Source organism: Microcaecilia unicolor, chromosome 13 (assembly GCF_901765095.1).
Source record: "Microcaecilia unicolor chromosome 13, aMicUni1.1, whole genome shotgun sequence".
Lineage (NCBI taxonomy): Eukaryota > Metazoa > Chordata > Amphibia > Gymnophiona > Siphonopidae > Microcaecilia > Microcaecilia unicolor.
Genome location: NC_044043.1, coordinates 52,240,685 through 52,262,945, shown reverse-complemented (window position 1 = coordinate 52,262,945; position 22,261 = coordinate 52,240,685). Strand labels below are relative to the sequence as shown.

At 45.3% G+C, this 22,261-nt stretch overlaps 1 protein-coding gene across 1 annotated transcript in view; it reads left to right on the top strand.

Moving 5' to 3' along the window:
• Positions 1-22,261, top strand: part of VPS53 (VPS53 subunit of GARP complex) — a 126,643-nt gene that overhangs the window by 43,927 nt on the left and 60,455 nt on the right. The window contains 3 exon segments of the mRNA XM_030222475.1: positions 7,000-7,086; positions 13,662-13,777; positions 15,681-15,800. Coding sequence (XP_030078335.1) covers positions 7,000-7,086; positions 13,662-13,777; positions 15,681-15,800 — 323 coding nt within the window.

Genomic DNA, 22,261 nt, shown 5'->3' with positions numbered 1-22,261 from the left:
ATCCATAGGACTTTGGAACTGAATATATGGCAAGGTTTTATGTTAAGGAATGAAAAAGATTTGAAACGTAAACAAGTTAGCTTAAAAAAAAAAAAGAATCCCAGAAAGGCACAGCACTACCTTGCATTAGGCATTCAGCTGTTTTTAGACCACTAGTTCTTAAATCTAGCTTTCCAGTCCTTGGTTAGGAGCCAGGTACCAGGGTGCCTTTTAGAATTCTGAATTCGGATACAGGAGGGTCCAAATGACGTTGAGAGAAGAGGTTGAAGGGGGGCAGACTCAAGAAAAGTGTCAGGAAGTATTTTTTCATGGAGAGATTGGTGGATACTTGGAATGCCCTCCGGCGGGAGGTGGTGGAGATGAAAACGGTAACGGAATTCAAAAATGCGTGAGATAAACATAAAGGAATTCTGTTCAGAAGGAATGGATCCTCAGAAGCTTAGTGGAGATTGGGTGGCAGCACCGGTGGTTGGGAGGCGGGGCTAGTACTAGGCAGACTTCTACGGTCTGTGCCCTGAAAATGGTAGATACAAATCAAGGTCAGGTATACATATAAAGTAGTGCATATGAGTTTATCTTGTTGGGCAGACTACTATGTTATGAACAGAGCAGCTCCATGAAGTTATATGGAAATATTTTTAAAACAAATAGGAGGAAATATTTTTTCACTCAATGAATAGTTAAGCTCTGGAACTCATTGCCGGAGGATGTGGTAACAGCAGTTAGTGTATCTGGGTTTAAAAAAAGGTTTGGATAAGTTCATGGAGAAAAAGTCCATAGTCTGCTATTGAGACAGACATGGGGAAGCCACTGCTTGCCCTAGGATTGGTAGCATGGAATGTTGCTACTGAATCAGGATACTGGGCTAGATGGACCATTGGTTTGAGCCAGGTGGTTATTCTTATGTTTTTATGAGCATAGTGAAGGCACAAACGCATCGCAGACTTATTCTCCAGTCCTGGTAGCAGTGAGGCATTTGGTCCAGACTACTGTTGTTGGGACTGTTTCCATATATGCTGCAACATCGATGCTTCGAGAGCGAAGCCAAGTGAGGCGACCCACCTCAGTGCAGATCGGGCTTTGTTGAGCCCAGAACAGAGGCTGGCTCCCTCACAACCCAGAACCAAAACAGATGCAGGGATGGCTGAGGAATCTGTGCAAAACTGTGCAGATTTAAATGAGAAGCTGAACATGGCAGAATTATATAAAACATTCTTACTATCTCACTGTAAAAATAAAACAATGATGCATATTGCATAACATTGTAGTGGCAATTTATCTCCATATTATTTTTCAAAAACTGGCCCGACTCTTATGACATTCTCTTACATTCCTTGTATTTGCTGTTCTAGCTGTTGCTGCATGCAGATAAATAAGTTGGTGTGTCATCATTGCTCTGGTGCTGGAGGATGTAGCTTGTCTGGATAAGAAATGGAACTTAGGGCAAATAACTCACTGTTCCATTGCAGCATGAGCGACTCTCGGAACTGCTACTAAATCCTTCAAGAGTAGATTTGTACAACATTTCCAATGGATATATTTTACTTTGGCTTCCTGCACAGCTTCCTTTGAATTTTCCATTTCTACCATTATCCATCTTTATTTCCCTTTAGCTAGTCTGTGCGATGGGGTCAGAAATGATTGGGGTCTGGCTGCCTTTCTGACACTGGTATGGTAATGATTTTGGAGCTTGTATTGAAGCTCCTAGCCAGCAATTCTTTGAAGATAGTAGGTAAGCTGTATCAACCGTCAGGTAACTAGTTAATTAGTAAGCCTCTCAAGAGACCACAATGACTTACTATATTGGAAAAGAATCCTTAACCTGCAGGGAAAATACAGACTTTTCTTTGTTGATAATTATCCACAGGTTGGTAGTACAAGTGCACAGAGTTACATACTTTTTAAACAGAAAAACATATGAACTGCCATTCTGAGTCAGATCAAAGGCCAATTCAGTATCTCATTTCCAGTAGCGATCAATCTAGGTCACAAGTACCTGGCAAGATCTCAGAGAGTAGCTAATTCTCTAAAGGATATGTTTAATAGATCCTTGGAGATGGGAGAAGGACTGATGTAGTCCTCCTTCTTAAAAGTTGTAACAGAAGAAATGGAAGACTACAATAAGCTTTACTTTGAGCTGGGAAAAGTAATAGAGACATTCCTGAAGGAAAGATAGTGAACTTTCTAGAATTCAGTGGGTTGCAAGACCCAAGGCAACATGGTTTTATGAAAGTATGATCTTGCCAGATGAATCTGATTTAACTAGAGCAAGGGCATGCGCTTGAGCTGGATGTGGTCTTAGAGTTCAATAAAGCCTTTAATATTGTATCTGATAAGAGGTTCTTTAAAATTAGCTGCCGCATTTTGGAAAAGAATAAAATAAGGTAAACATGGGGAAGAGGGTTGAGGAAGGAAGGGGGAGATGCCAGACAGGGCAGGGGCAGCATCTCATCCCTGCCTCAGGTGGCAGATTGCCTTGGGCCGCCCCAATGCACATTATGTGTATAATGTCACTCTGTTCATATTTTTGTATGCCCTCACACTTTTTTTGAGTGTATTCTTGTATTCTCAAATATATTTTTATTGTTGCTCACATTTTGCATGGATACCAGGTCATTATTGATGTATTTATAATTTTCTGCAATTGTTAAACTGACTTTTTTAATGGAGAGATTTCATTGTCAATATTTGTTTTATGTTCATTCTGTATTTTAATTAATATTAAATACAGTTTGTATTTTACTTGCTCTGTTAGATCCCTGACGCTGAAACTTCGCCCGTGTCGGGTCCACTCATTAAAGAACTCTTGTTTGTTTCAGTCTTGGAGGTCCTTTTGTGTTTTTTTTTTCCTGTTGCTTCTGTTTGTGTACTTTTGACCCTCTCTTTTGTTACCTGTTGCATAATAGCATTGTACTGCAGGTATAGTTTGAAGTTAAGGGCTTAGGAGTCCTTTAGGACTTCCCTTTGTTAAAGAATTAGGTAACAGCTGTTATGAAAGAAGTAAGGCAACCACACTTACTTTAAAGATCAACAGATCTTAGTTTAGTAATATAGGCTGTTGTTTTGAGCTACTGTAATTCTAGCTATGTTGGACTCCCTAGGAATCTCTTGGCAAGCTTCCAAGTAGTTTAAAATATGGCAACAAATTTTACTGGCAGTAAATCATGGGCTACAGCTTCCTCTTTGTTGGCTGCACAACACTGGCACCTGTCTCTTAAGGGTTAAATTTAAAATTTTACATCTCTTTTTTGAGCACTTCAAGGCATTTGACCAGAATATCTGTCAACCAAAGCTGAGTGATTTCAGTTGTCTTCAATTTTATGATCTAGCCAGCCCTGTGCCACATAGGGATGAGGGCAGAGGCTTTCTTTGGAGTGACAAAAGTTGATGGAACACTTTGCCTCTGCACTTGAAAGAAATAGAAGCTGAAAATCTTTTTGATTTTCCATGTCAATTGAAGGCCTGTATGTTCCCCCTACTGTTAATGTAGTGAGATGTCTTCTTGTGCATGTTGAAAAACATGGAATGGAGGAATTAAACATTAAGGAAAGGCTGCTCAAATAGGTTGAATACAAATAATGAAAAATATTATTCGGCCAAATACGAATAATGGGCATTAAGCTTTAACATATAATAAAAGAAGCAATGTGAAATCGGAGATCAAGGGCCCTGTTTACTAAGCCACGCTAGAAGCACACTAGTGTTTTTAGTTCGTGCCAACCGTGTAGATGCCCATAATTTTCCTATGGGCATAAACACAGCACTCACTAAAACCTCTAGCACATCTTAGTAAACAGGGCCCCAATTGTTTATTTAGCACAGTAGTGTCCCGGATTATTCGTGTTTGAATTTAAATCACTATTAAGTCAAATATGAATAATGTATGTGGGGTCAAATTGAATCAAATATGAATATTTGGTACAGTCATAATTTTAACAGTTTTATTTGGTAGTGTAATGTCTTGGAGTCTGAATTCAAATATTAAAATTAATTATTATATTACTGACCATAGCATATTTGCATTTTTTTTCAAAATTTATTATTATATATTGAAAAACTGGTTAAACAAGGTTGAGCAGGACAAAAGAAAAAAGCACAACTGTAAATATACGTATGGATCTTACAAACCAAATGTTTTACCATCGCTCTTTGGTATAAAACTACGTTAAGAAACCTGACCCTGTCGAAAGGTGCTCAACTCCCTCCCTGTAAACCCTCCCACCCACCCCTATCATAAGTTCTTATGGCGCTTCTCTCTTTGTGGAGTACAGTTCCCAGATTACATGGAAGTTCTGCAACTTATTGGCGCTGAATAGCTGTCAGCTTAGACAGCTGGTAAACACATTCAAATTTTAGGCAACAAACATTGACATGTGGGTAATGTACTCTGCTTCCAAGTGGCAGCCAAGCTATCCTACCAGCAGTTAACAATTGAAAGAAAGCAGAGAGCCTTGGAGGTTTGAGGTGAAGCAAAGAACAGCCCATGTTAGGTGGGAGAGATATTCCCAAAATCTCAGCTATTAAGCTTATTTGTATTTGATTACTTTTAGTCCAAGGAGCCCCAGAGCTGCTAACAACAAAATCATATTAGACAATGAATAGTATCAAAATATAAAGCTGCTGCACACAGCTTTCGTCCCCTATCCGTTATCCAAACGGTGAAAAGAAAACTTAATAAGAATCCATTATGCACAGAGGGCTCTCTAAAAGTGTTAAAAATTTTATTGAAATGAGAAACAAAATAGGTGTAAATCAACATAAACAGTAGCATTTTTACAGTTATTTCCTTTTCATCCCTCCCTGACTAAAACTCCACCCAGACTATTCAGAGTGAATGGGCTGTGTCGGGGCATTAGCACAGCTTTGCAAACAGGAGGGTAAATGTTTTAAATTAGATTTCACTTAGGATAGCATTATTGCTTGTGCTGGTTCAAGGGAAATTATTGGTTGACTTATTTTTATTTTAAACAAATCCATAGATACAGCACCTGTATAAATCTCTGTCTAGCTCCCACTCTTTTCAGAAGTAAAAGGAAGTCGGAATAGACATTTTCTTGTTTGTTTTTTTATTTTTATTTTTTTAATTTTCATGCTTAGCTGACAGTTACAAATTACTGCAGTGTTAAGTGTCAAGTCATTAGATCCTTTTTTTTTTCTCCTTGAGTTGGTAGAAAAAGCACAATTATAGTTTTAAATTACCATTCTGTTCTTTTGAAAGCACAGATTAAAATTACTTTTATTTAATTCACTCTGTAATGTAGGGAATGAAAAATTTCTACACCTTTTTAGAAAGCAATGAATGCTCCACTCCCATAAAGGGGGAGAAAGTAGGAGATGGTGGTAAGGTTCTATGCTGGAAACAATGTGGACAGAAAGGTACATTCGAACATTTTTGGTGAGACTGCCCAAAACTCCACAAGTATTGGCTACTGGTATGGAACAAAATAAGAGCTTGGACTGGTGAGGATTGGACTTTGAACAAACAAGCATGTGCCTATTAGGTTTGTTACCAAATTGGGCTACCCAAAGAGGTGTCTCATCTGCTCATACTGGCTGCAAAAATGGGAATAGTCAGACCATGGAAAGATGAATCAGGTCCATCGTTGGCCTTCTGGCAAGGGATCGTAAGAGAACTCCAATTATATGACAAGCTAACTATGGAAATTCGTGGTTGTGGGCATGAATACACTAAGTTCTGGAATGTTGTGCAGTTCTGACCATGTTTCTAGGAGAAGAGATTATTGTTTATCATGAAAAGTAACCGCAGTACAATGGAACTTACTGGGTTAAACCCCCTATACAAGCAGGTTGTGTATTGTTTCCAATGAAATTATGATTTACAACATCACAGTTTATTATCATACTGGATGCTGCCACTGTTGTGTACTTTAAAAGTTGTGCCTTTTAGGATTGCTTTCTGTTTACTTTGTATGTGGGTGGGGTGGGAGGGAAGGGGAAATGTAGATTTGGGGTGAGCATTTTGTATCACTGTCATCTTAACTGTTCGTCCATTGTATTTCATTGAAATTGAATAAAGAATTAAAAAAAAAAAAGAAAGATTGCAGTCGGTGTGGGAACTTGAGCATCTGCTCAAGGCACACTGGGTCTCGCCTCCTCCAAACTTTGGGTGAGGCCCTGAGGGGATAGGAAAGGAAAGGGGAGTTACTGAGAGAGAGATTGAACACCGGGAGGAGTAAGGAAGAAGAAATGAAGGGGCAAGGGTAGTAATTTAGAGAGATACTGATGTGGGTGGGGGGAGAGAGATGCTGGACTACGAGGGGATAGGGGAGATGCTGCACATGAGGTTGGGGGACCTTGAGCCACCCTGGGGTGGGAGGTGCATGGCTGAAGGTTCGCCTAGGGCCCTGATGGCGAACCTATGACACGCGTGTCAGCACTGACACGCGTAGCCATTTTCGATGACACGCGGTGCCGCCGCAGTGTGGTCCGCCCTCCTTCCTCGCTCCCGAAAACTAACCTTAAAGCCTCCTTTCACATCGCAGCAGCAGGGCAGGCTACTCCTTCCTTCCGTGTCCCGCCCTCGCTTGACGTAACGTCCGCGAGGGCGGAGCACAGAAGGAAGGAGGAGAGGTCTGCCCTGCTGCTTGCTGCGACGTGAAAGGAGGCTTTAAGGTTAGTTCTGGGCCCGGTAGCGGGTGGAGGGGGGGCCCAGCGACCTCGGGTGGGCAGCAATCTCGGGTAAGGGGGGGGCCTGGGGGCGGTCCTAGTAGCAGTGATTTTTCTCGAAGTGACACACCACCCGAGTTATGCTTGGTTTTTTGGCGAATTTTGACACACCAAGTTCAAAAGGTGATTATTTTTTTTCTCAGATTCATGCATTTCCTTGTACCAAAGATGTGTGTGCATCTGAGAAAGCAGTGTCATTTAGTTCTGGTTGGCACTGCTTGTGTAGCACTTGAGTCTTTTTGTAAAGCAGTTCCGTAAAATCAAGCAGTTCATCTAACTTCAGTTTTATATCCCTTTTTGTCTTTTTCACAGGCTCTGGAAGAGGCCCAGAAAGCCATCCAGCAACTTTTTGGCAAGATCAAAGATATCAAAGACAAAGCAGAAAAATCTGAGCAAATGGTAAGTTGTCAATATTCATCTAAGAAATATATTCTGGGGGTGAGCCCAGTAGCTCCACGGCAGTGCTGTGCATTGCCATGTGAAGGACCTTGATTTGATTCCCAGCTTGGGCCTTCCGGTCCTGGAGGCGTGTGTGCTGGGAGGAGGGCGTTCGTCACTGCACAATGCCGAGATTTTGTGATAGGATTTGGGACCCAAGATGTCAGGGTTTTGAGAGGAGTCGTATCATGTGACTTCCCAGCCTAGAATTGGGATAAGTATAAATCAGGGAAAAATCCACAGGTAGTTACAGATGAAGGCTTATGCCACAGTCCAACAGAGGCCAGCTCTGACTGAGCTGGAAGAAATTGTTTAGAAACAAACAAAAGAGATTCTGTATTGGCACATCTTCAGTCCACCCATATGAAGCTTAGTTATTAAAATGTGAATGCTGTTTAGCAGGGCTTTCTTGACCTGTCCTGGTGACATCATAACCAGTCAGTTTTCAAGCAATGAATATACATGAGATACATTTGCATACACTACAGACGTAGCAGGCAAGAAAAGACCATACATACACAGACTGGGATTAGATACTGAAAGGAGGTCTGGCTGGGTATTTCAGGCACTCAAGCCTCATAAGGGAAGACTCGCTATGACTTACCTGTAGATGACAATTCTGTTGTAAGGTCTGATCTAGAAAAGAAATTCCACTTCAGCCTTTTGTCGTTGAAATTTTGCAGTAGCTGATTTTGGAATTCATTGAGTTACACAGCGTGAGTAATCAGTTTTTCCATATCATCAAGCTGATCAATCCATAGACTGGTGGGTTGTGTCCATCTACCAGCAGGTGGAGATAGAGAGCAAACTTTTGCCTCCCTATATGTGGTCATGTGCTGCCGGAAACTCCTCAGTATGTTCTCTATCTCAGCAGGTGGTGGTCACACACAGCAGCAGCTCTGGCTAGGCCTCCAAGCCTAATTTTTAGGTTTTGTTGAGTGCCTGGGGTTGAGGGCTCTTTTGAGCAAGTGCAAACCTGGTGGTGCCAGGTCCCTCCTTTTCTCCCCCCTTCCGCTGGCTCCGTTAAAAAAAAAAAAAAAAAATTTTGAACGTCCTTAAAGGCGTTTATTTCGACGTTTATTTAAACGTTTATTGCAGCTACTCACTGGGACACCAGGTCATTACAGCTCGGAGCGGACAGCAGGTAATTTTTACCTTTTTATAGCGGGCAGGGGGTTCCCCGATTTATCTCCACGTGGCATATGGCGTCGGAGGGCGAGGGCGTAAAGAGTCGCTCCCCGGATCGCTTGGGCGCTTCTAGAGGGGATGCGGGGGTCTTAAAGCCTGATTCGCCCTTGTTGGGTGACAGTTTCGTGACCGATGAATGTCCCGGTCCTTCCTCCGGCGTGGCGGTTTTTCCCGCCATAAACGCCCATCCCCCGCTCCTCGCCTCCGCCATCTTGGCTGGCCACGCGGCTCGGACGGCTTCTTCTTGGGCCGCCCTTGAGGTTGGAGACATTAATGCCATGAACGCCCTTAATTTGGGCGACGGCACAAAAGCGGCTAAAGTTAAGCGCCGTTCTTCCCGCGCGGCTCCTTCGCGGAGTGTCGCGCCGGACGCCATTTTGGATGCACAGCATGTCTCTCCCCCGCTCTTGCGAGCGCCGGTTGAGGGTGCGTCTAGGGCCGTTGCCCAGGCTGCCGAAGTGCACAGTCTGGGGGGTTTCTCCCCCGAGTTTGTTTTGCTGCTGCATCAGGCCTTCCTTATGCAAAACGCTGCCCCTGCTCCCTCGTCTGGTAAAGAGGTTGAGGTTCCCAGAGGTAAACGCCCTCGGGTTGATTCCCAGGCCTTGGAGGACTTTGTCTCCTCCGATGTAGATGAGGGCAGCGTATCTGAGGTCTCCCAACGGTCCTTTGCGGATTCCTTGGAGGAGACGGATCCCCGCTCGGATGGAGCGGATGACCCCTCTGCAGCACGGATCTTTCGCTCAGAGGATTTGCCCAACCTGTTAATGCAGGCCATGAGCATTTTAAAGATTTCCTCTCCGGAGGACGTCTCTCTCTCAGCCCCTGTTGGCTCCGCCATTATGCTGGGGACGAAGCGCCCGCCTAGAACCTTCCACGTGCATGATGTCATGCACACCTTAATTGCGGCTCAATGGGATGTCCTGGAAGCGAGCCTTAAAGTGGCTAGGGCTATGTCCCGCCTCTATCCTTTGACTGAAAGCGAACGTGAGGCCTATCTGTGGCCTACCGTGGATTCTTTAATCACTGCGGTGACTAAGAAAACGGCGTTGCCGGTGGAAGGTGGCACGGCCCTAAAGGACGCCCAAGACAGAAGATTGGAGGCGGCCTTAAGGTCGTCCTTTGAGGCAGCTGCTTTAAGTTTGCAGGCCTCAATTTGCGGCTCCTATGTGGCCAGGGCGTGCCTGACTATGGTGCAGCGGGCTTTCCCCTCGGATCTTTCCTTGAGGGCTGATTGGCCGGCCCTGGAATCGGGCTTAGCCTATTTGGCAGACTTGCTGTATGATGTCTTGAGGGCCTCAGCGAAAGGCATGGCTCAGACAATCTCTGCGCGGCGGTGGCTCTGGCTGAAACATTGGTCTGCTGACCACGCCTCTAAATCCCGCCTGGCTAGATTGCCTTTTAAAGGCAAGCTGCTCTTTGGGGTCGAGCTGGACAAAATCGTGACCGATCTCGGCACGTCTAAGGGCAAGAAGTTACCAGAGGTCAGGGCTCGGGCTAGTACTCGCCCTGGTACCTCAAGAGGACGGTTTCAGAAGCCCGTCGGTACCGCCCGGGCAGGTCGGGCTCCTCTGCCCCCTCTTCCTTCAAAAGGAACTTCTCCCCCAAGCAGCATTCTTTTCGCAGAGACCGCCGTCCCGGAGGTGCTCCCTCCGGGCCTCCCCCAGGGTCTCGTACCCAATGACAGGGCCTTGGTCCACGCCCCAGTGCAGATTGGAGGACGGCTGTCCTCGTTTATGGGCGAGTGGACCACAATAACTTCAGACGCTTGGGTACTGGAAGTCATCAGAGACGGCTACAAGCTAGAGTTCTGCCGACCCTTAAAAGACGGGTTTGTACTCTCTCCCTGCAAGTCTCCGGTCAAGCTGTGGTAGTGCAGCAGACCTTGAACAATCTGATCCGCCTGGGGGCGGTCGTTCCGGTGCCAGAAAATCAGCTTGGCAAGGGACGTTACTCCATTTACTTTGTGGTACCAAAGAAAGGAGGTTCTGTACGGCCTATCCTCGACCTCAAAGGGGTCAATCAGGCCTTGAAAGTTCGGCACTTTCGCATGGAGACCCTCCGCTCTGTTATAGCGGCAGTGAAGGCAGGAGAGTTCCTGGCATCCTTGGACATCAAGGAAGCGTACTTGCATATTCCCATCTGGCCTCCTCATCAACGCTTTCTGCGTTTTGCAGTACTGGGCCGACACTTCCAGTTCAGAGCCCTCCCGTTCGGGTTGGCTACTGCTCCGCGGACCTTCCCCAAAGTAATGGTGGTCATCGCGGCCTTCCTGAGGAAGGAAGGAGTACAAGTCCATTCTTATCTGGACGATTGGTTGATTCGAGCCCCTCTTATGCAGAGTGCGGCAAAGCTGTGAACCGGGTGGTTGCTCTTTTGAGCTCCCTGGGTGGATCATCAACTGGGAGAAAAGCCAGCTGCGCCCAACTCAGTCCCTGGAGTATCTGGGAGTTCGATTCGACACCCAAGTGGGCAGAGTGCTCCTGCCAGACAATCGGATTGTCAAGCTTCAGGCTCAGGCGGACCAGTTCCTAGTAGCCTCTCCTCTTCGGGCTTGGGACTATGTGCAGCTGTTGGGCTCTATGACGGCCACGATGGAAGTAGTGCCCTGGGCCAGGGCTCATATGAGACCACTACAGCAATTTCTGCTGCAGCGCTGGACTCCGATGTCGGAGGAGTATGCTGTGCGCCTTCCCTTGGTCCCAGCAGTGCGCAAGGCGCTGAGCTGGTGGACGCAGACAGTCAAGTTGTCTGCAGGAATGCCTCTGGTGACCCCGGAGTGGATTGTCGTCACGACAGACGCCTCTTTGACGGGCTGGGGAGCCCACTGCTTGGGAAGGACAGCGCAGGGGCTCCGGTCTCCTGCAGAGGCAAGTGGTCTATCAACCTCCTGGAACTCAGAGCCATTCGGTTGGCGCTGCTGGAGTTCATCCCGGTACTGGCGTTGAAGCCAGTACGGGTCCTGTCGGACTATGCCACGGCTGTGGCCTATGTCATCCGCCAGGGAGGTACCAAGAGCGCCCCTCTAGCCAAGGAGGCTATGAATCTCTGCCAGTGGGCGGAAGAGAACCTGGAGCAGCTGTCAGCGGCCCACATTGCCGGAGTCATGAATGTCAAGGCGGACTTTCTCAGTCGCCATACCTTGGAGCTCGGAGAGTGGCAGCTATCTGCTCAGGCGTTCTTGGACATCACGAAGCGCTGGGGCCAGCCGAGCCTAGATCTCATGGCGTCATCGGCCAATTGCCAAGTTCCGCGCTTTTTCAGCAGAGGACGGGACCCTCGATCCCTGGGAGTAGATGCTCTTCTCCAACAGTGGCCGACACGAGCTTCTCTATGTGTTCCCGCCCTGGCCCATGTTGGGCAGGGTGCTAGACCGGGTGGCAAAGCATCCCCGGCAGGGTAATCCTGGTGGGTCCGGATTGGCCCAGACGTCCCTGGTATGCGGACTTGTTCAGGCTCTCAGTCGCCGATCCTCTGCGGCTGCCAGTGGAGCAGGACCTGTTTACATCAGGGTCCCGTGGGGATGGAGGATCCCTCCCCCTTTGGTCTTACGGCCTGGCTATTGAGCGGCAGCGTCTGAGAAAGAAGGCTTTCTCAGACAAGGTCATCGCCACTATGCTGAGAGCGAGGAAGCGCTCTACTTCTACTGCTTACGCCAGGGTTGGCGTATCTTTGCAGCGTGGTGTGAAGCAGGCTCACTTTCTCCCTTCACTGCTCCAATTTCTTCAGTGTTGGCGTTCCTGCAAGAAGGTCTGGAGAAAGACCTGTCGCTCAGTTCCCTTAAAGCCCAGGTAGCGGCTCTGGCTTGCTTCAGGGGCCGCCTGAAGGGTGCTTCCCTGGCTTCGCAGCCAGATGTGGTGCGCTTTCTCAAGGGAGTTAATCACCGGCGCCCTCCTCTGCACTCAGTGGTGCCTGCGTGGAATCTCAACCTGGTGCTAAGAGCATTGCAGAAGCCGCCTTTTGAACCCTTGTCGAGGGCATCTCTGAAAGACCTGACGTTGAAAGCAGTCTTTTTGGTGGCTATCACTTCAGCCAGAAGAGTTTCCGAGCTCCAGGCACTCTCAGGTCGAGAGCCTTTTCTGCAGTTCACTGAGGCAGGAGTGTCTATTCGCACAGTGCCTTCCTTCCTGCCCAAGATTGTTTTTCGCTTCCATGTGAATCAGCAGCTCTGTCTCCCTTCCTTTCGTAGGGAGGACTACCCAGAGGAATACTCTGTTCTCAATTTCTGGATGTGAGACGAGTCATCATCAGATGCTTGGAAGTGACCAATGATTGCCGGAAATCGGATCTTCTGTTTGTCCTGTTTACAGGTCCTCGTAAGGGTCTGCAGGCTTCTAAGCCTACAGTGGCAAGATGGGTCAAGGAAGCCATTGCAGCGGCTTAGGTGGCCGCGGGGAAGGCCCATACCTTTGCCAGGCATTACCGCTTGACTGTGGCTGCTCGGGCGGAGGCCCGGTTTGGAGCTTCAGTGTTGCGGTCAGGGATTTCTATGTCCCGCCCTGGGTGAGTACTGCTTCGGTACATCCCACCAGTCTATGGATTGATCAGCTTGATGATATGGAAGGTAAAATTATGGATCATACCTGATAATTTTCTTTCCATTAATCATAGCTGATCAATCCATAGCCCCTCCCAGATATCTGTACTGTTTATATTCTGGTTGAATTTTAGGTTCAAGTTTAGCCTTCAGTTACTTCAGGAGGACTTCGTGTTCAAGTTCTTCTTTCACCTGGATTCTTCAAGAGTTGAGACGAGTTTGTGTTACAGTGAGCTGCTGCATTCCTCTCCCTTCCGTTTTACGGGGCTGGATTGAGATTTAAATTCTGCCGGCACTCCCTCCCGCTTCGTGCGGCTGTAGGGCAGCTTTGTACCCCTCCCGCTTCGGCGGTGTTAGGGTCAGTCAGCTCCTCCCGCGGTTGCGGTTGCAGGATAAGCCAGATCCCCCTGCATCGGCGGGTGTGGTGTCCCTCCCCCGCTCCGCGGGGATGAGCTGGACGGATTCCCCTCCCCCACTTGTGTGGGGATGAGCTGGGTTAATTCCCCTCCCCCGTTTCGGCGGTGGTGAGCTGGGCAGAGTGTCCCTTCGTGGGTGTAATTCTCTAAGTGCTGAGTCCTGCGGATGGAGCTTTGATATCGACATACTGAGGAGTTTCCGGCAGCACGTGACCACATATAGGGAGGCAAAAGTTTGCTCTCTATCTCCACCTGCTGGTAGATGGACACAACCCACCAGTCTATGGATTGATCAGCTATGATTAATGGAAAGAAAATTATCAGGTATGATACATAATTTTACCTTATTTTAATTGTATGTGCTTTGATTAATAATATTTCTTAATTTTTACTGGTAGGTTAAAGAAATCACTCGAGATATTAAACAATTGGATCATGCCAAGCGCCATTTGACTACCTCCATCACAACACTCAATCACTTGCATATGTTAGCTGGAGGAGTAGATTCGCTTGAGTAAGTAATGGTCATCAGTTGCTTTTGAATTTAAAACTATTAATAGCCAACAGCAAGAGGAGTCTCTGTGCGGTTATCTCTTTGCATGTAAACCCAAGACGGTTCCCAGGTTTGCTCAGCAGATTATAGTATTAATACTTAATACTTTCATTGGATTCAGTTCACAACAGTGGACTCTTTGAGGAAGGCAGAATCTTACACAATATATAAAGTGTAAGGTGGGGGTATGAAATCCATTTTAATGTTGGGTGCAGTGGCAAAAAAGCAACTGTATGTAGGTTTACTGACTGTGAGGGGGAGTCTCCCTTAGATGTTGTGGGTGACCAGGGGGAGGGTCTGGTGGTGTTACTATGATTCTTGATCTAATGGAGTTAAGAAGTGTTTAAAAAAAAATAAAAGTGTAAATTTGCTTTTCTCATACGTGGCCTTGGTCTTTTATCACTCCAAATTGCGAGTGGCTGGTACATAATTAGTGTGGAGTGGTGGTAAAAAGACTAGAATATAACAAAAGCAGTTCAGCAGCCCATACACAGAAACTCCAACTACACACATGTACACATCTTCCACGCCCTCTAGCACACTAGACTTAGTTATTCGATACTGATGTGATCATACACAAACCCAAATCCACTTGGTCACACATGAACCCCAATCCACCAGTTCCTCCTCCACCCACTAATGTGCTCCCAGCATCTCCCTTAATGCATACACCCTCCCACCCCACAATCTCCCCCTTCTCTAATCCTCTCTCCACCTCCTGCTGCTGCTGTGACCACATCTCACTGGACCTATGGTGGTGGCATCAGCAGTCACAGAGCCTTTGAGCTTCTGTATTCAGGCTGCTGCTGGGTTTTGTTCCCTCCGGAAACGGGAAGTATGATTCAGAGAGGGCAGGACCTAGCAGCAGCCGGAGCATGGAAGCTTGAAGGCTCTGTGGCCAGAGCTGAAGCACCTGTGGAGAGGGTGAGATACTGAACTGCAGGGGGAGGACTTGGGGGGGGGGGGTGAGAGTAGTAACTGAAGAGACAGGGGAAATGTGTCTCACCCCCTCAACACTGGATGGACTGCAGAGGTAGGGGGCAGTGGTAACTGAAGAGAGAAGCTGTAGTGGCTGAATGTAGCAGCAGCACAGCATGGGGCGTGTGGAAGGGGAGGGGCCTTGAAGCCAAGGTTGGACGGGGCAGTAGAATGGATAAAAGGCTTCTGCAGGCTAAATGTTTGATACCCCTGTCCTAAGGCTTTCTCCTTTAGTGCTGGCCAGAAATGTATGGGGTCAGCTAATCTCTGTGATACTGGCATCTTTGGAAGGGGAACTACTACAAATCGTGGCATGCCCATACTATACCGACTCTTAACAGAGCATTTAGTTCTGGCCATCCAGTGCTATAGTACCCAAAATTGCCACCAAGCCAGGGGTCTATTTGCACGTTCCTGTGCTGGCTAAAAGAACTCACTGTGGTAGGGTGTCATGTGGACATGTCCGGGATTAGTGGAAGATTTATTGTAAAAGGAAAGGAAAGCTTTCATTCTTTCATGTGACACTGGACAAGTCTATTTCAGCCTCCATTGCTTCAGACACAGGCTTAGATTGTAAGCCTTCTGGGGCAGGTAAATACCTACTGTGTCTCTACTGTATGTCACCTTGAATTCAAGTTTGGAAAGGTGAATAATTAAATCTAAATCCTCATAATCAGCACAGGGTTACTACTGCTGATAAATATGAATGGATACTTGCATTGCATATCCACATCTAATCAACTTCATTGTTATAAGGAATAAATGTATAAAGCCTCGCCTGATAGAGAAGTAAACAGCTGGATAACAACCAACTTCTGTTCTCATTGTAAATAATTCTTTTTTTTTTTTTTTTTTTTTGTATAATTCTTAATGGTTTCCTGTGCAGGGCTATGACTCGAAGGAGACAGTATGGCGAAGTTGCCAATCTCTTACAAGGGGTGGTGAACGTGCTGGAGCATTTCCAAAAGTACATGGGAATTCCTCAGATACGACAGCTGTCAGAAAGGTAAAATAAAACAAGCACAAAACCAAGAGGCAGAGTGGTATTTCAGCAGGAAGAACAGTTTATAAATGCATCATATGCTCTTCAGATTTTTTTTTTTAAATTCTTGGTATACCACCATAGAGTACATACTATCATAACGGTTTACAAATTCAGTAAGGTACATAGGGGCTCATTTTCAAAGCACTTAGCCTCCCAAAGTTCCATAGAAACCTATGGAACTTAGCCTCCCAAAGTGCTTTGAAAATATGCCTCATAGTCAACTGCCTCAAAAAGTGGAAAAAGGGACGAGATGTAGGCATTTCTTTATATGAAAGTCTAATACAGGGCAGCAGACAAACATATGATCAGCTTTGCAAGCCTGATTTATTTAAAATACTAGTAAAAAAAAGCCCGTTTCTCACACAAATGAAACGGGCGCTAGCAAGGTTTTCCTCAGAGAGTGTATGTGAGAGTGATTGTGTGTGAGAGATTGAGTCTGGGTGCGAGTGTGTCTGTGAGAGAGAGAGAGTGTGTGTGTGAGAATGAGAGTGTGTGCAAGTGCGTATGTGAGACACAGTGTGAGAGAGAGTGTGAGTGTGTGTTTCACACAGATACAGTGTGTGCGAGAGAGAGAGTGTGTGTGAGACACAGACTCTCTGTGAGACTGAGTGCATGAGACCAAGAGAGTGTGTGAGTGACTGCGTGACACATAGAGAGTGAATGTGAGACATAGAGTGTGTGAGAGACTGTGTGTGAGAGTGAGAAAGACATTGACTGAGAGAGAGAGTGTGTGCGTGACAGAGATACCTCCCCCCCTCTCTGGTGTCAGGCCCCCGCTCTCTCTCTCTGGTGTCTGAGCGTTACTGTGCAGGACGCTGAGCTCTGACTGTGCTTCAAGGAACTGACCAATCCTATTTAATAGAATGCACCTCCAACATTCTGAAGCCAAGAAACCTCGTGTGGTTGGTCACTTCTGCTTGTGACGAACCCAGAAGTACATGATGTCAATTCAGGAGATGGATACAGAGAGCAGGAATGCCTCAGCCATGCAGCCAGCTTCAGAATGTTGGAGGTGCGTTTTATTATATAGGATATTAACTAAGGGGTTGTTTTTCTAAGGCGCTAGAAAATGGCTGATGCTGCAATTAGTTCATGGCTTAGCTGCTTGGTCTGGCCACTTCCTAATGCGGCTAAAAATGGCCGCGGTCAGCTTTTTTTTTTTTTTTTTTTAATGGACATACAATTAGCGCATGGCTGTTACTGCTACCTATTTAGATAATGTGCCCGTGCTACCCGATTAGCTCAGACACATCTACTCTGTGCTCCCAGACACACGTCCCATGCTGGAAAATAAACAAACATATTTTCTACCTTGGGATTAGAGCTTTCTAAGCAGAACACTACCATGGAATGCCTCAGCGCATCCCTTGGTAGTGCTCTTTTAGTGTGCGGTACGCCTACTGCGGCTTAGCAAAAGGGTCTCTAAGTTAAGAAGTAGAAAGAGGATTTGCTTAGTATTTCCATTCAAAGCAAATCAACCCTAAAGTATATTTGATCAGATGCATTGAGCTGAGTGTAACTTGACATCTCTGGTGACTTGTTTGATATCAAAGGATAGGCCTTATATTAGTTAGTGCAACATCTATCATTTTAATGAGTAACTGCCACAAATATTTTTAGAATATTGGCACCCAGGGCCAGCCTCTGTAGCACACAAATGTCAACACTAACATTGACACCAGCGCAAAAGAAGGTAAGTGTGTATCTGTGTCTGTGTGTACTTGTTCTGACCTGGTTTTACAGTCTGCTTTACTGACACAGACTACTCAGTAATTACTGTGGATTCTTTTGGATTTGTATTAGGCAAATGAGTCTTTTATTAGAGGTTCTAAAATAGACAACGATTAAGATATATACAATGATTAAGCTATATACACAATGATTATAACTGAAAAGAAAAAATACCTGTAAACAATCATTACATCGCTGGTCCCTACATCCAAGCAATGGTAGGAGTTTCTAGACCAGGAAAAGAAGCAATAAACAATCATTATACATCCATCACTGGTCCCTACATCATCCAGGCTTTTTACATCAGCTGAGAGAAGCCCCTTTTTCAGCGAAGCTGGAGTCTGACCAGGAGTCTGGTTCTATGCGAAGCGTCCACCCATAGATGAACTTCCAGCTTCACTGTAAAAGGCCTCCTTTTTTTATTAGGCTTAGAACTCATGTTCAGAGCTAAGGAAAATTACAGAATGCTTGAGAATTTCTCTGTTTTGGTAAACAAGCCATACTGTGGGAATGTGGTCACATGTTTCTCAGTCCAGGTGGCCAGTCTGAACTTGAAACAGGCTCCACCTCTCCCTTCACATACCAAATTAATTAAGAGCTGTGTCTTATCTTCTTCTACATTCCAAATCATTTTCATACAAACAGAATTACTTCTAATCAAAAATACAGACCCCGAGTGCACTTGTCGCTCAAGGCAGAGTTGGAAAACAATCTTTAAAATTCACTTCTGTGACAGTACTCTATGCATTTTTTTCTTGTATTTATGACATATGCACACACATTGGGTGGAGCAAGGACAGAGTTCTAAACTACGCCCCAAGAATACCAACACAGTGCGTTTATAAGTGCGCTCCAACTTGTTGTCTTTAACGACATAAGAAAAACCTTTATAAAATTATCCCCAAGCAGGTGATTATAGAACCTTCCTTAGTGAGGAGTAGATTTAGACTTTTTCTTGCACAGACTTTTTTTTTTAATTATTTATTTGTGAGAAGTCTTTCTTGCACAGACTTTACCAGATTTTTGAGAGTTTGAGCATGCTTTCAAATACTTCTTATTTGGGGCGCACAATTTTTTGAAAGTAAAAATCACATCTACTTTTGAACATTCAAAGGTCTGTGCATAAGTGTGAACTTCACCCTATTGTTTCACCCTGCAGCGGATACTGTACCCACGCATAGTGTGGGCAATTTTAGAAAAGCCCATGTCCAAAAAAGCACTGCTGTTTTTGAAAATTACTCTCTAAGAAATAAGAGAAAAAGGATGATTTTCTTAAAACGGAGGTTCTTTTCTTAATCACAACTTATCATCATTCATAATTACAATGTTCATTTCCAGGAATAATATTTTTTAAAATGCTGGTAGTTCTACTTTGACTATGGTGTCATATCTTCAGATAACTGATGATTATTCCTGACCGCTTATTAGAATGTAAAATATTTCAAATGAAAACGATTTGGATAGTAGAGAAGAATTACTGGTACAGTGTTTGACACATCTGCTGGAAAATGGTATGGATGCAATCATCTTTATTTTTGGGGGCTTGTTTTAGAGATTCTTGAACATAAAAAAAGCTGGAGACCCTGGGGGATGTTTATGGCCTGTTAGCTTTAGCAGTGTCTGTGTTTTACACAGTGAATTGTAGCATCTGGTAGTGATACATAGGTCAGCTTGTGAGAAAATAAGGAACACCCTACCCACCCCATTGACCTTGGCAATGATAGGCTTAACTTATGTGGTATTGTAATGAAAAGCAGTCTCTAAATGGAAGTGAAGTACACCATATAGACAGTGTATATACATGTGGCTTCTGGCAGCCTGAGGAACACAGTTTATCTGTAGTGCTGCAGCTGCACTACAGATCCATTATATCCCATTATGGTTAGCCACTTCTGTCTAGGGAATACAGTCTTCACAAGATTAAAAAGCCAGGGACATGTTTACAAACACAAGAGAGCCCCAGGCTATGTGCAGCTGAAATCTTTCTCTGTAGTCTCCTTTCTTGCAGTGTATGTGACGATACTCTGTTCTGTATTCCTGCTGGGAGTCATCATGGATAAGACGTTGAAAACTTCTGCTCGGTGTGCTGCAGCAGCTAAGAAAGCCCACAGAATATTGAGTATTATTAGGAAAGGGATGGAAAACAAACACGAGGATGTTATAATGCCGTTGTATCGCTCCATGGTGAGACCGCACCTTGAGTATTGTGTTCAGTTCTGGTTGCCGCACCTCAAAAAAGATATAAAGGCATTGGAGAAGGTACAGAGAAGGGTGACGAAAATGGTAAAGGGATGGGAGGACTTCCCTGTGAGGAAAGCTAAGACGGTTAGGGCTCTTCAGCTTGGAGAAGAGGCGGCTGAGGGGTGATATGATAGAAGTCTACAAGATAATGAGTGGAATGGAGCGGACAGAAGCAAAACGTTTGTTTACACTTTCTAACAATAATAGAACCATGGGACATAAGATGAAGCTAGAATGTGGTAGATTTAAAACAAATAGGAGAAAATTGTTCTTTACTCAGCGCATAGTTAGACTCTGAAACTCGTTGCCGGAGAATGTAGTGACAGCAGTTGGTCTTGCTGAGTTTAAAGGGGGTTTGGACAGATTCCTGAAGGAAAAGTCAGTTGAACATTATTAATTTAAATTTTTGTGTTGTTTTTGGGTTTTTGCCGGGTTCTTGAGGCCTGGATTGGCCACTGCCGGAGACAGGATGCTGGGCTTGATGGACCCTTGGTCTTTTCCCAGTATGGCGGTTCTTATGTTCTTATGCTGTGATGGTAAATTGTTTGATACACATGAGTTTTGGGTCTGTAGCTTGGTCTAGGTAGAATAGATGGACCTTATGATCGCTATCCGCTGTTGTATTTTATATTACTAAGAAATGCACTTCAGGAGGTGGACGTTGCAGGCACTCACTCAATAAGACACTTTGTACATCACGTTTAGGTGATAGAAGAGTAGCTTAATGGTTAGAACAGTGGAAACCAGGGTTCAGATCCCACTTCTACCACTGATACTTCTTGGCAAGAAGTTCTTGTATCCTCCCTTGCCTCAGGTGCAGGGAAAATACCTATTGTACCTGAATCTAACTCTCAGCTTGGATTTGAATTTCAAAAATTGGAAGCATGGTAGTTAAGCTTTAATGTGAAGAACTGTAGAGTGATGCATATTGGATACAGTAATCCAGAGGAGGTTAGAGGCTGATGTGCCTAAATGAGGAATGAGATCTTATGGTGATAGTGGCTAAGGATCTCAAACTGATGAAACAATGTGATAAGGCAGAGGTTAAGGCCAGGAGGGTGCTTGGCTGCATTAAGTGCTGCATAACCAGCAGAAAGGAGGTGCAAGTCGTTGGTGAGACCTCAGCCATTCAGACGAAAGCAACCAAAAATGGTATGGGGTCTGCACCAGGACTGGAATATGTATACCCTGAAGAAGAGGAGGGACGGGGGAGATATAATTCTGACATTTAAATACTTTAAAAGATATAAATGAACAAACAAACCTTTTCCAAAAACAGGGAGGATACAGAACTAGAGAGCATGAATTAAAGCTGCAGGAAGGGAAACTCAGAAGCAACATCAGAAAATACTTTTTCACATAAAGGGTGGTGGACACCTGAAATGCTCTTTCGTGAGAGATGATGAGGACAAAAACAGTGAATTACAATAAATAACTCTCTGATACAATGTGCAAAGTACTATTTAGATACTATATTTACCCCTTGGAGTACGAAAAAGTGTGAAAGGGAAAAAGCCTCAGCACCCATGATTTGGGCGTTCCTAAGACCTGTACGTTTTTCATTCATAATGGAACAAAACAGAAACGAAACAAAAATGTCCAGGACTAAAACTAAGATGTTTTGAGCTAGACCTGTTTTAATAACAACTAAGCCCCCAAAAAGTGCCCTAAATGACCAGATGACTACTGGAGGATTAAAGTGATGACTCCCACTCCCCCCGTTACACCCCAGTGGTCAGTAACCCTCTCCCACCCCCTAAAATGTAAAAGAAACAGTACATACCAGTCTCTGTGACAGCCTCAGAAGTTATAGCTGTTTTGCTGTTTCAAATATAGCTGTACAAGCCGTAAAGCCCGTTGCAACGGGCAAGTTGTTTTGTTTCTGAGTGAGAGTGTGTATATATATATATATGTGTGTGTGTGCGCGCGCGCCTCTTTTCTCCCCCTCGCAGAGCTGTGACTGACACAGAGAATCTTGGGAGCAGCACTACCATGTGCACAGAGCCGGAGCACTTTTCCCACATCCTCCGGTCCCACGCCGGACCTTTTCTCTCTTCGGAACCGGCTCTACTCCTTAAAAGGAGCCGGTTCCTTTAAAAGAATAGATTTCCCGGCCCTGCGTCGAAACATGCGTCTGACGTCATCACGTCGACGTCAGACGCCGACGCAGGGCCAGTCAGAGCCCCAGAACACTCCCCAAGCTTTCGGGCTTCCCCCCTCCGTCTCTGTAACAACGCCTCAAAACCCCCAGTGATCCCAATCTCTTCCCAACTCCCGTCTTCAATCTCCACGATGGGAACCACTGCCCACCTCATCCCAACACCATTGGATGCCCCAGGTATCGCATCCCTGCCCCGCCCTGCCCCAGGTACATTTTAAACTAAATTAAAGCACTGGCTGTTCTTGTGAGCGATGTGGTCGGGAGGCTCGCGCTGGAGGGGATGTCGTCG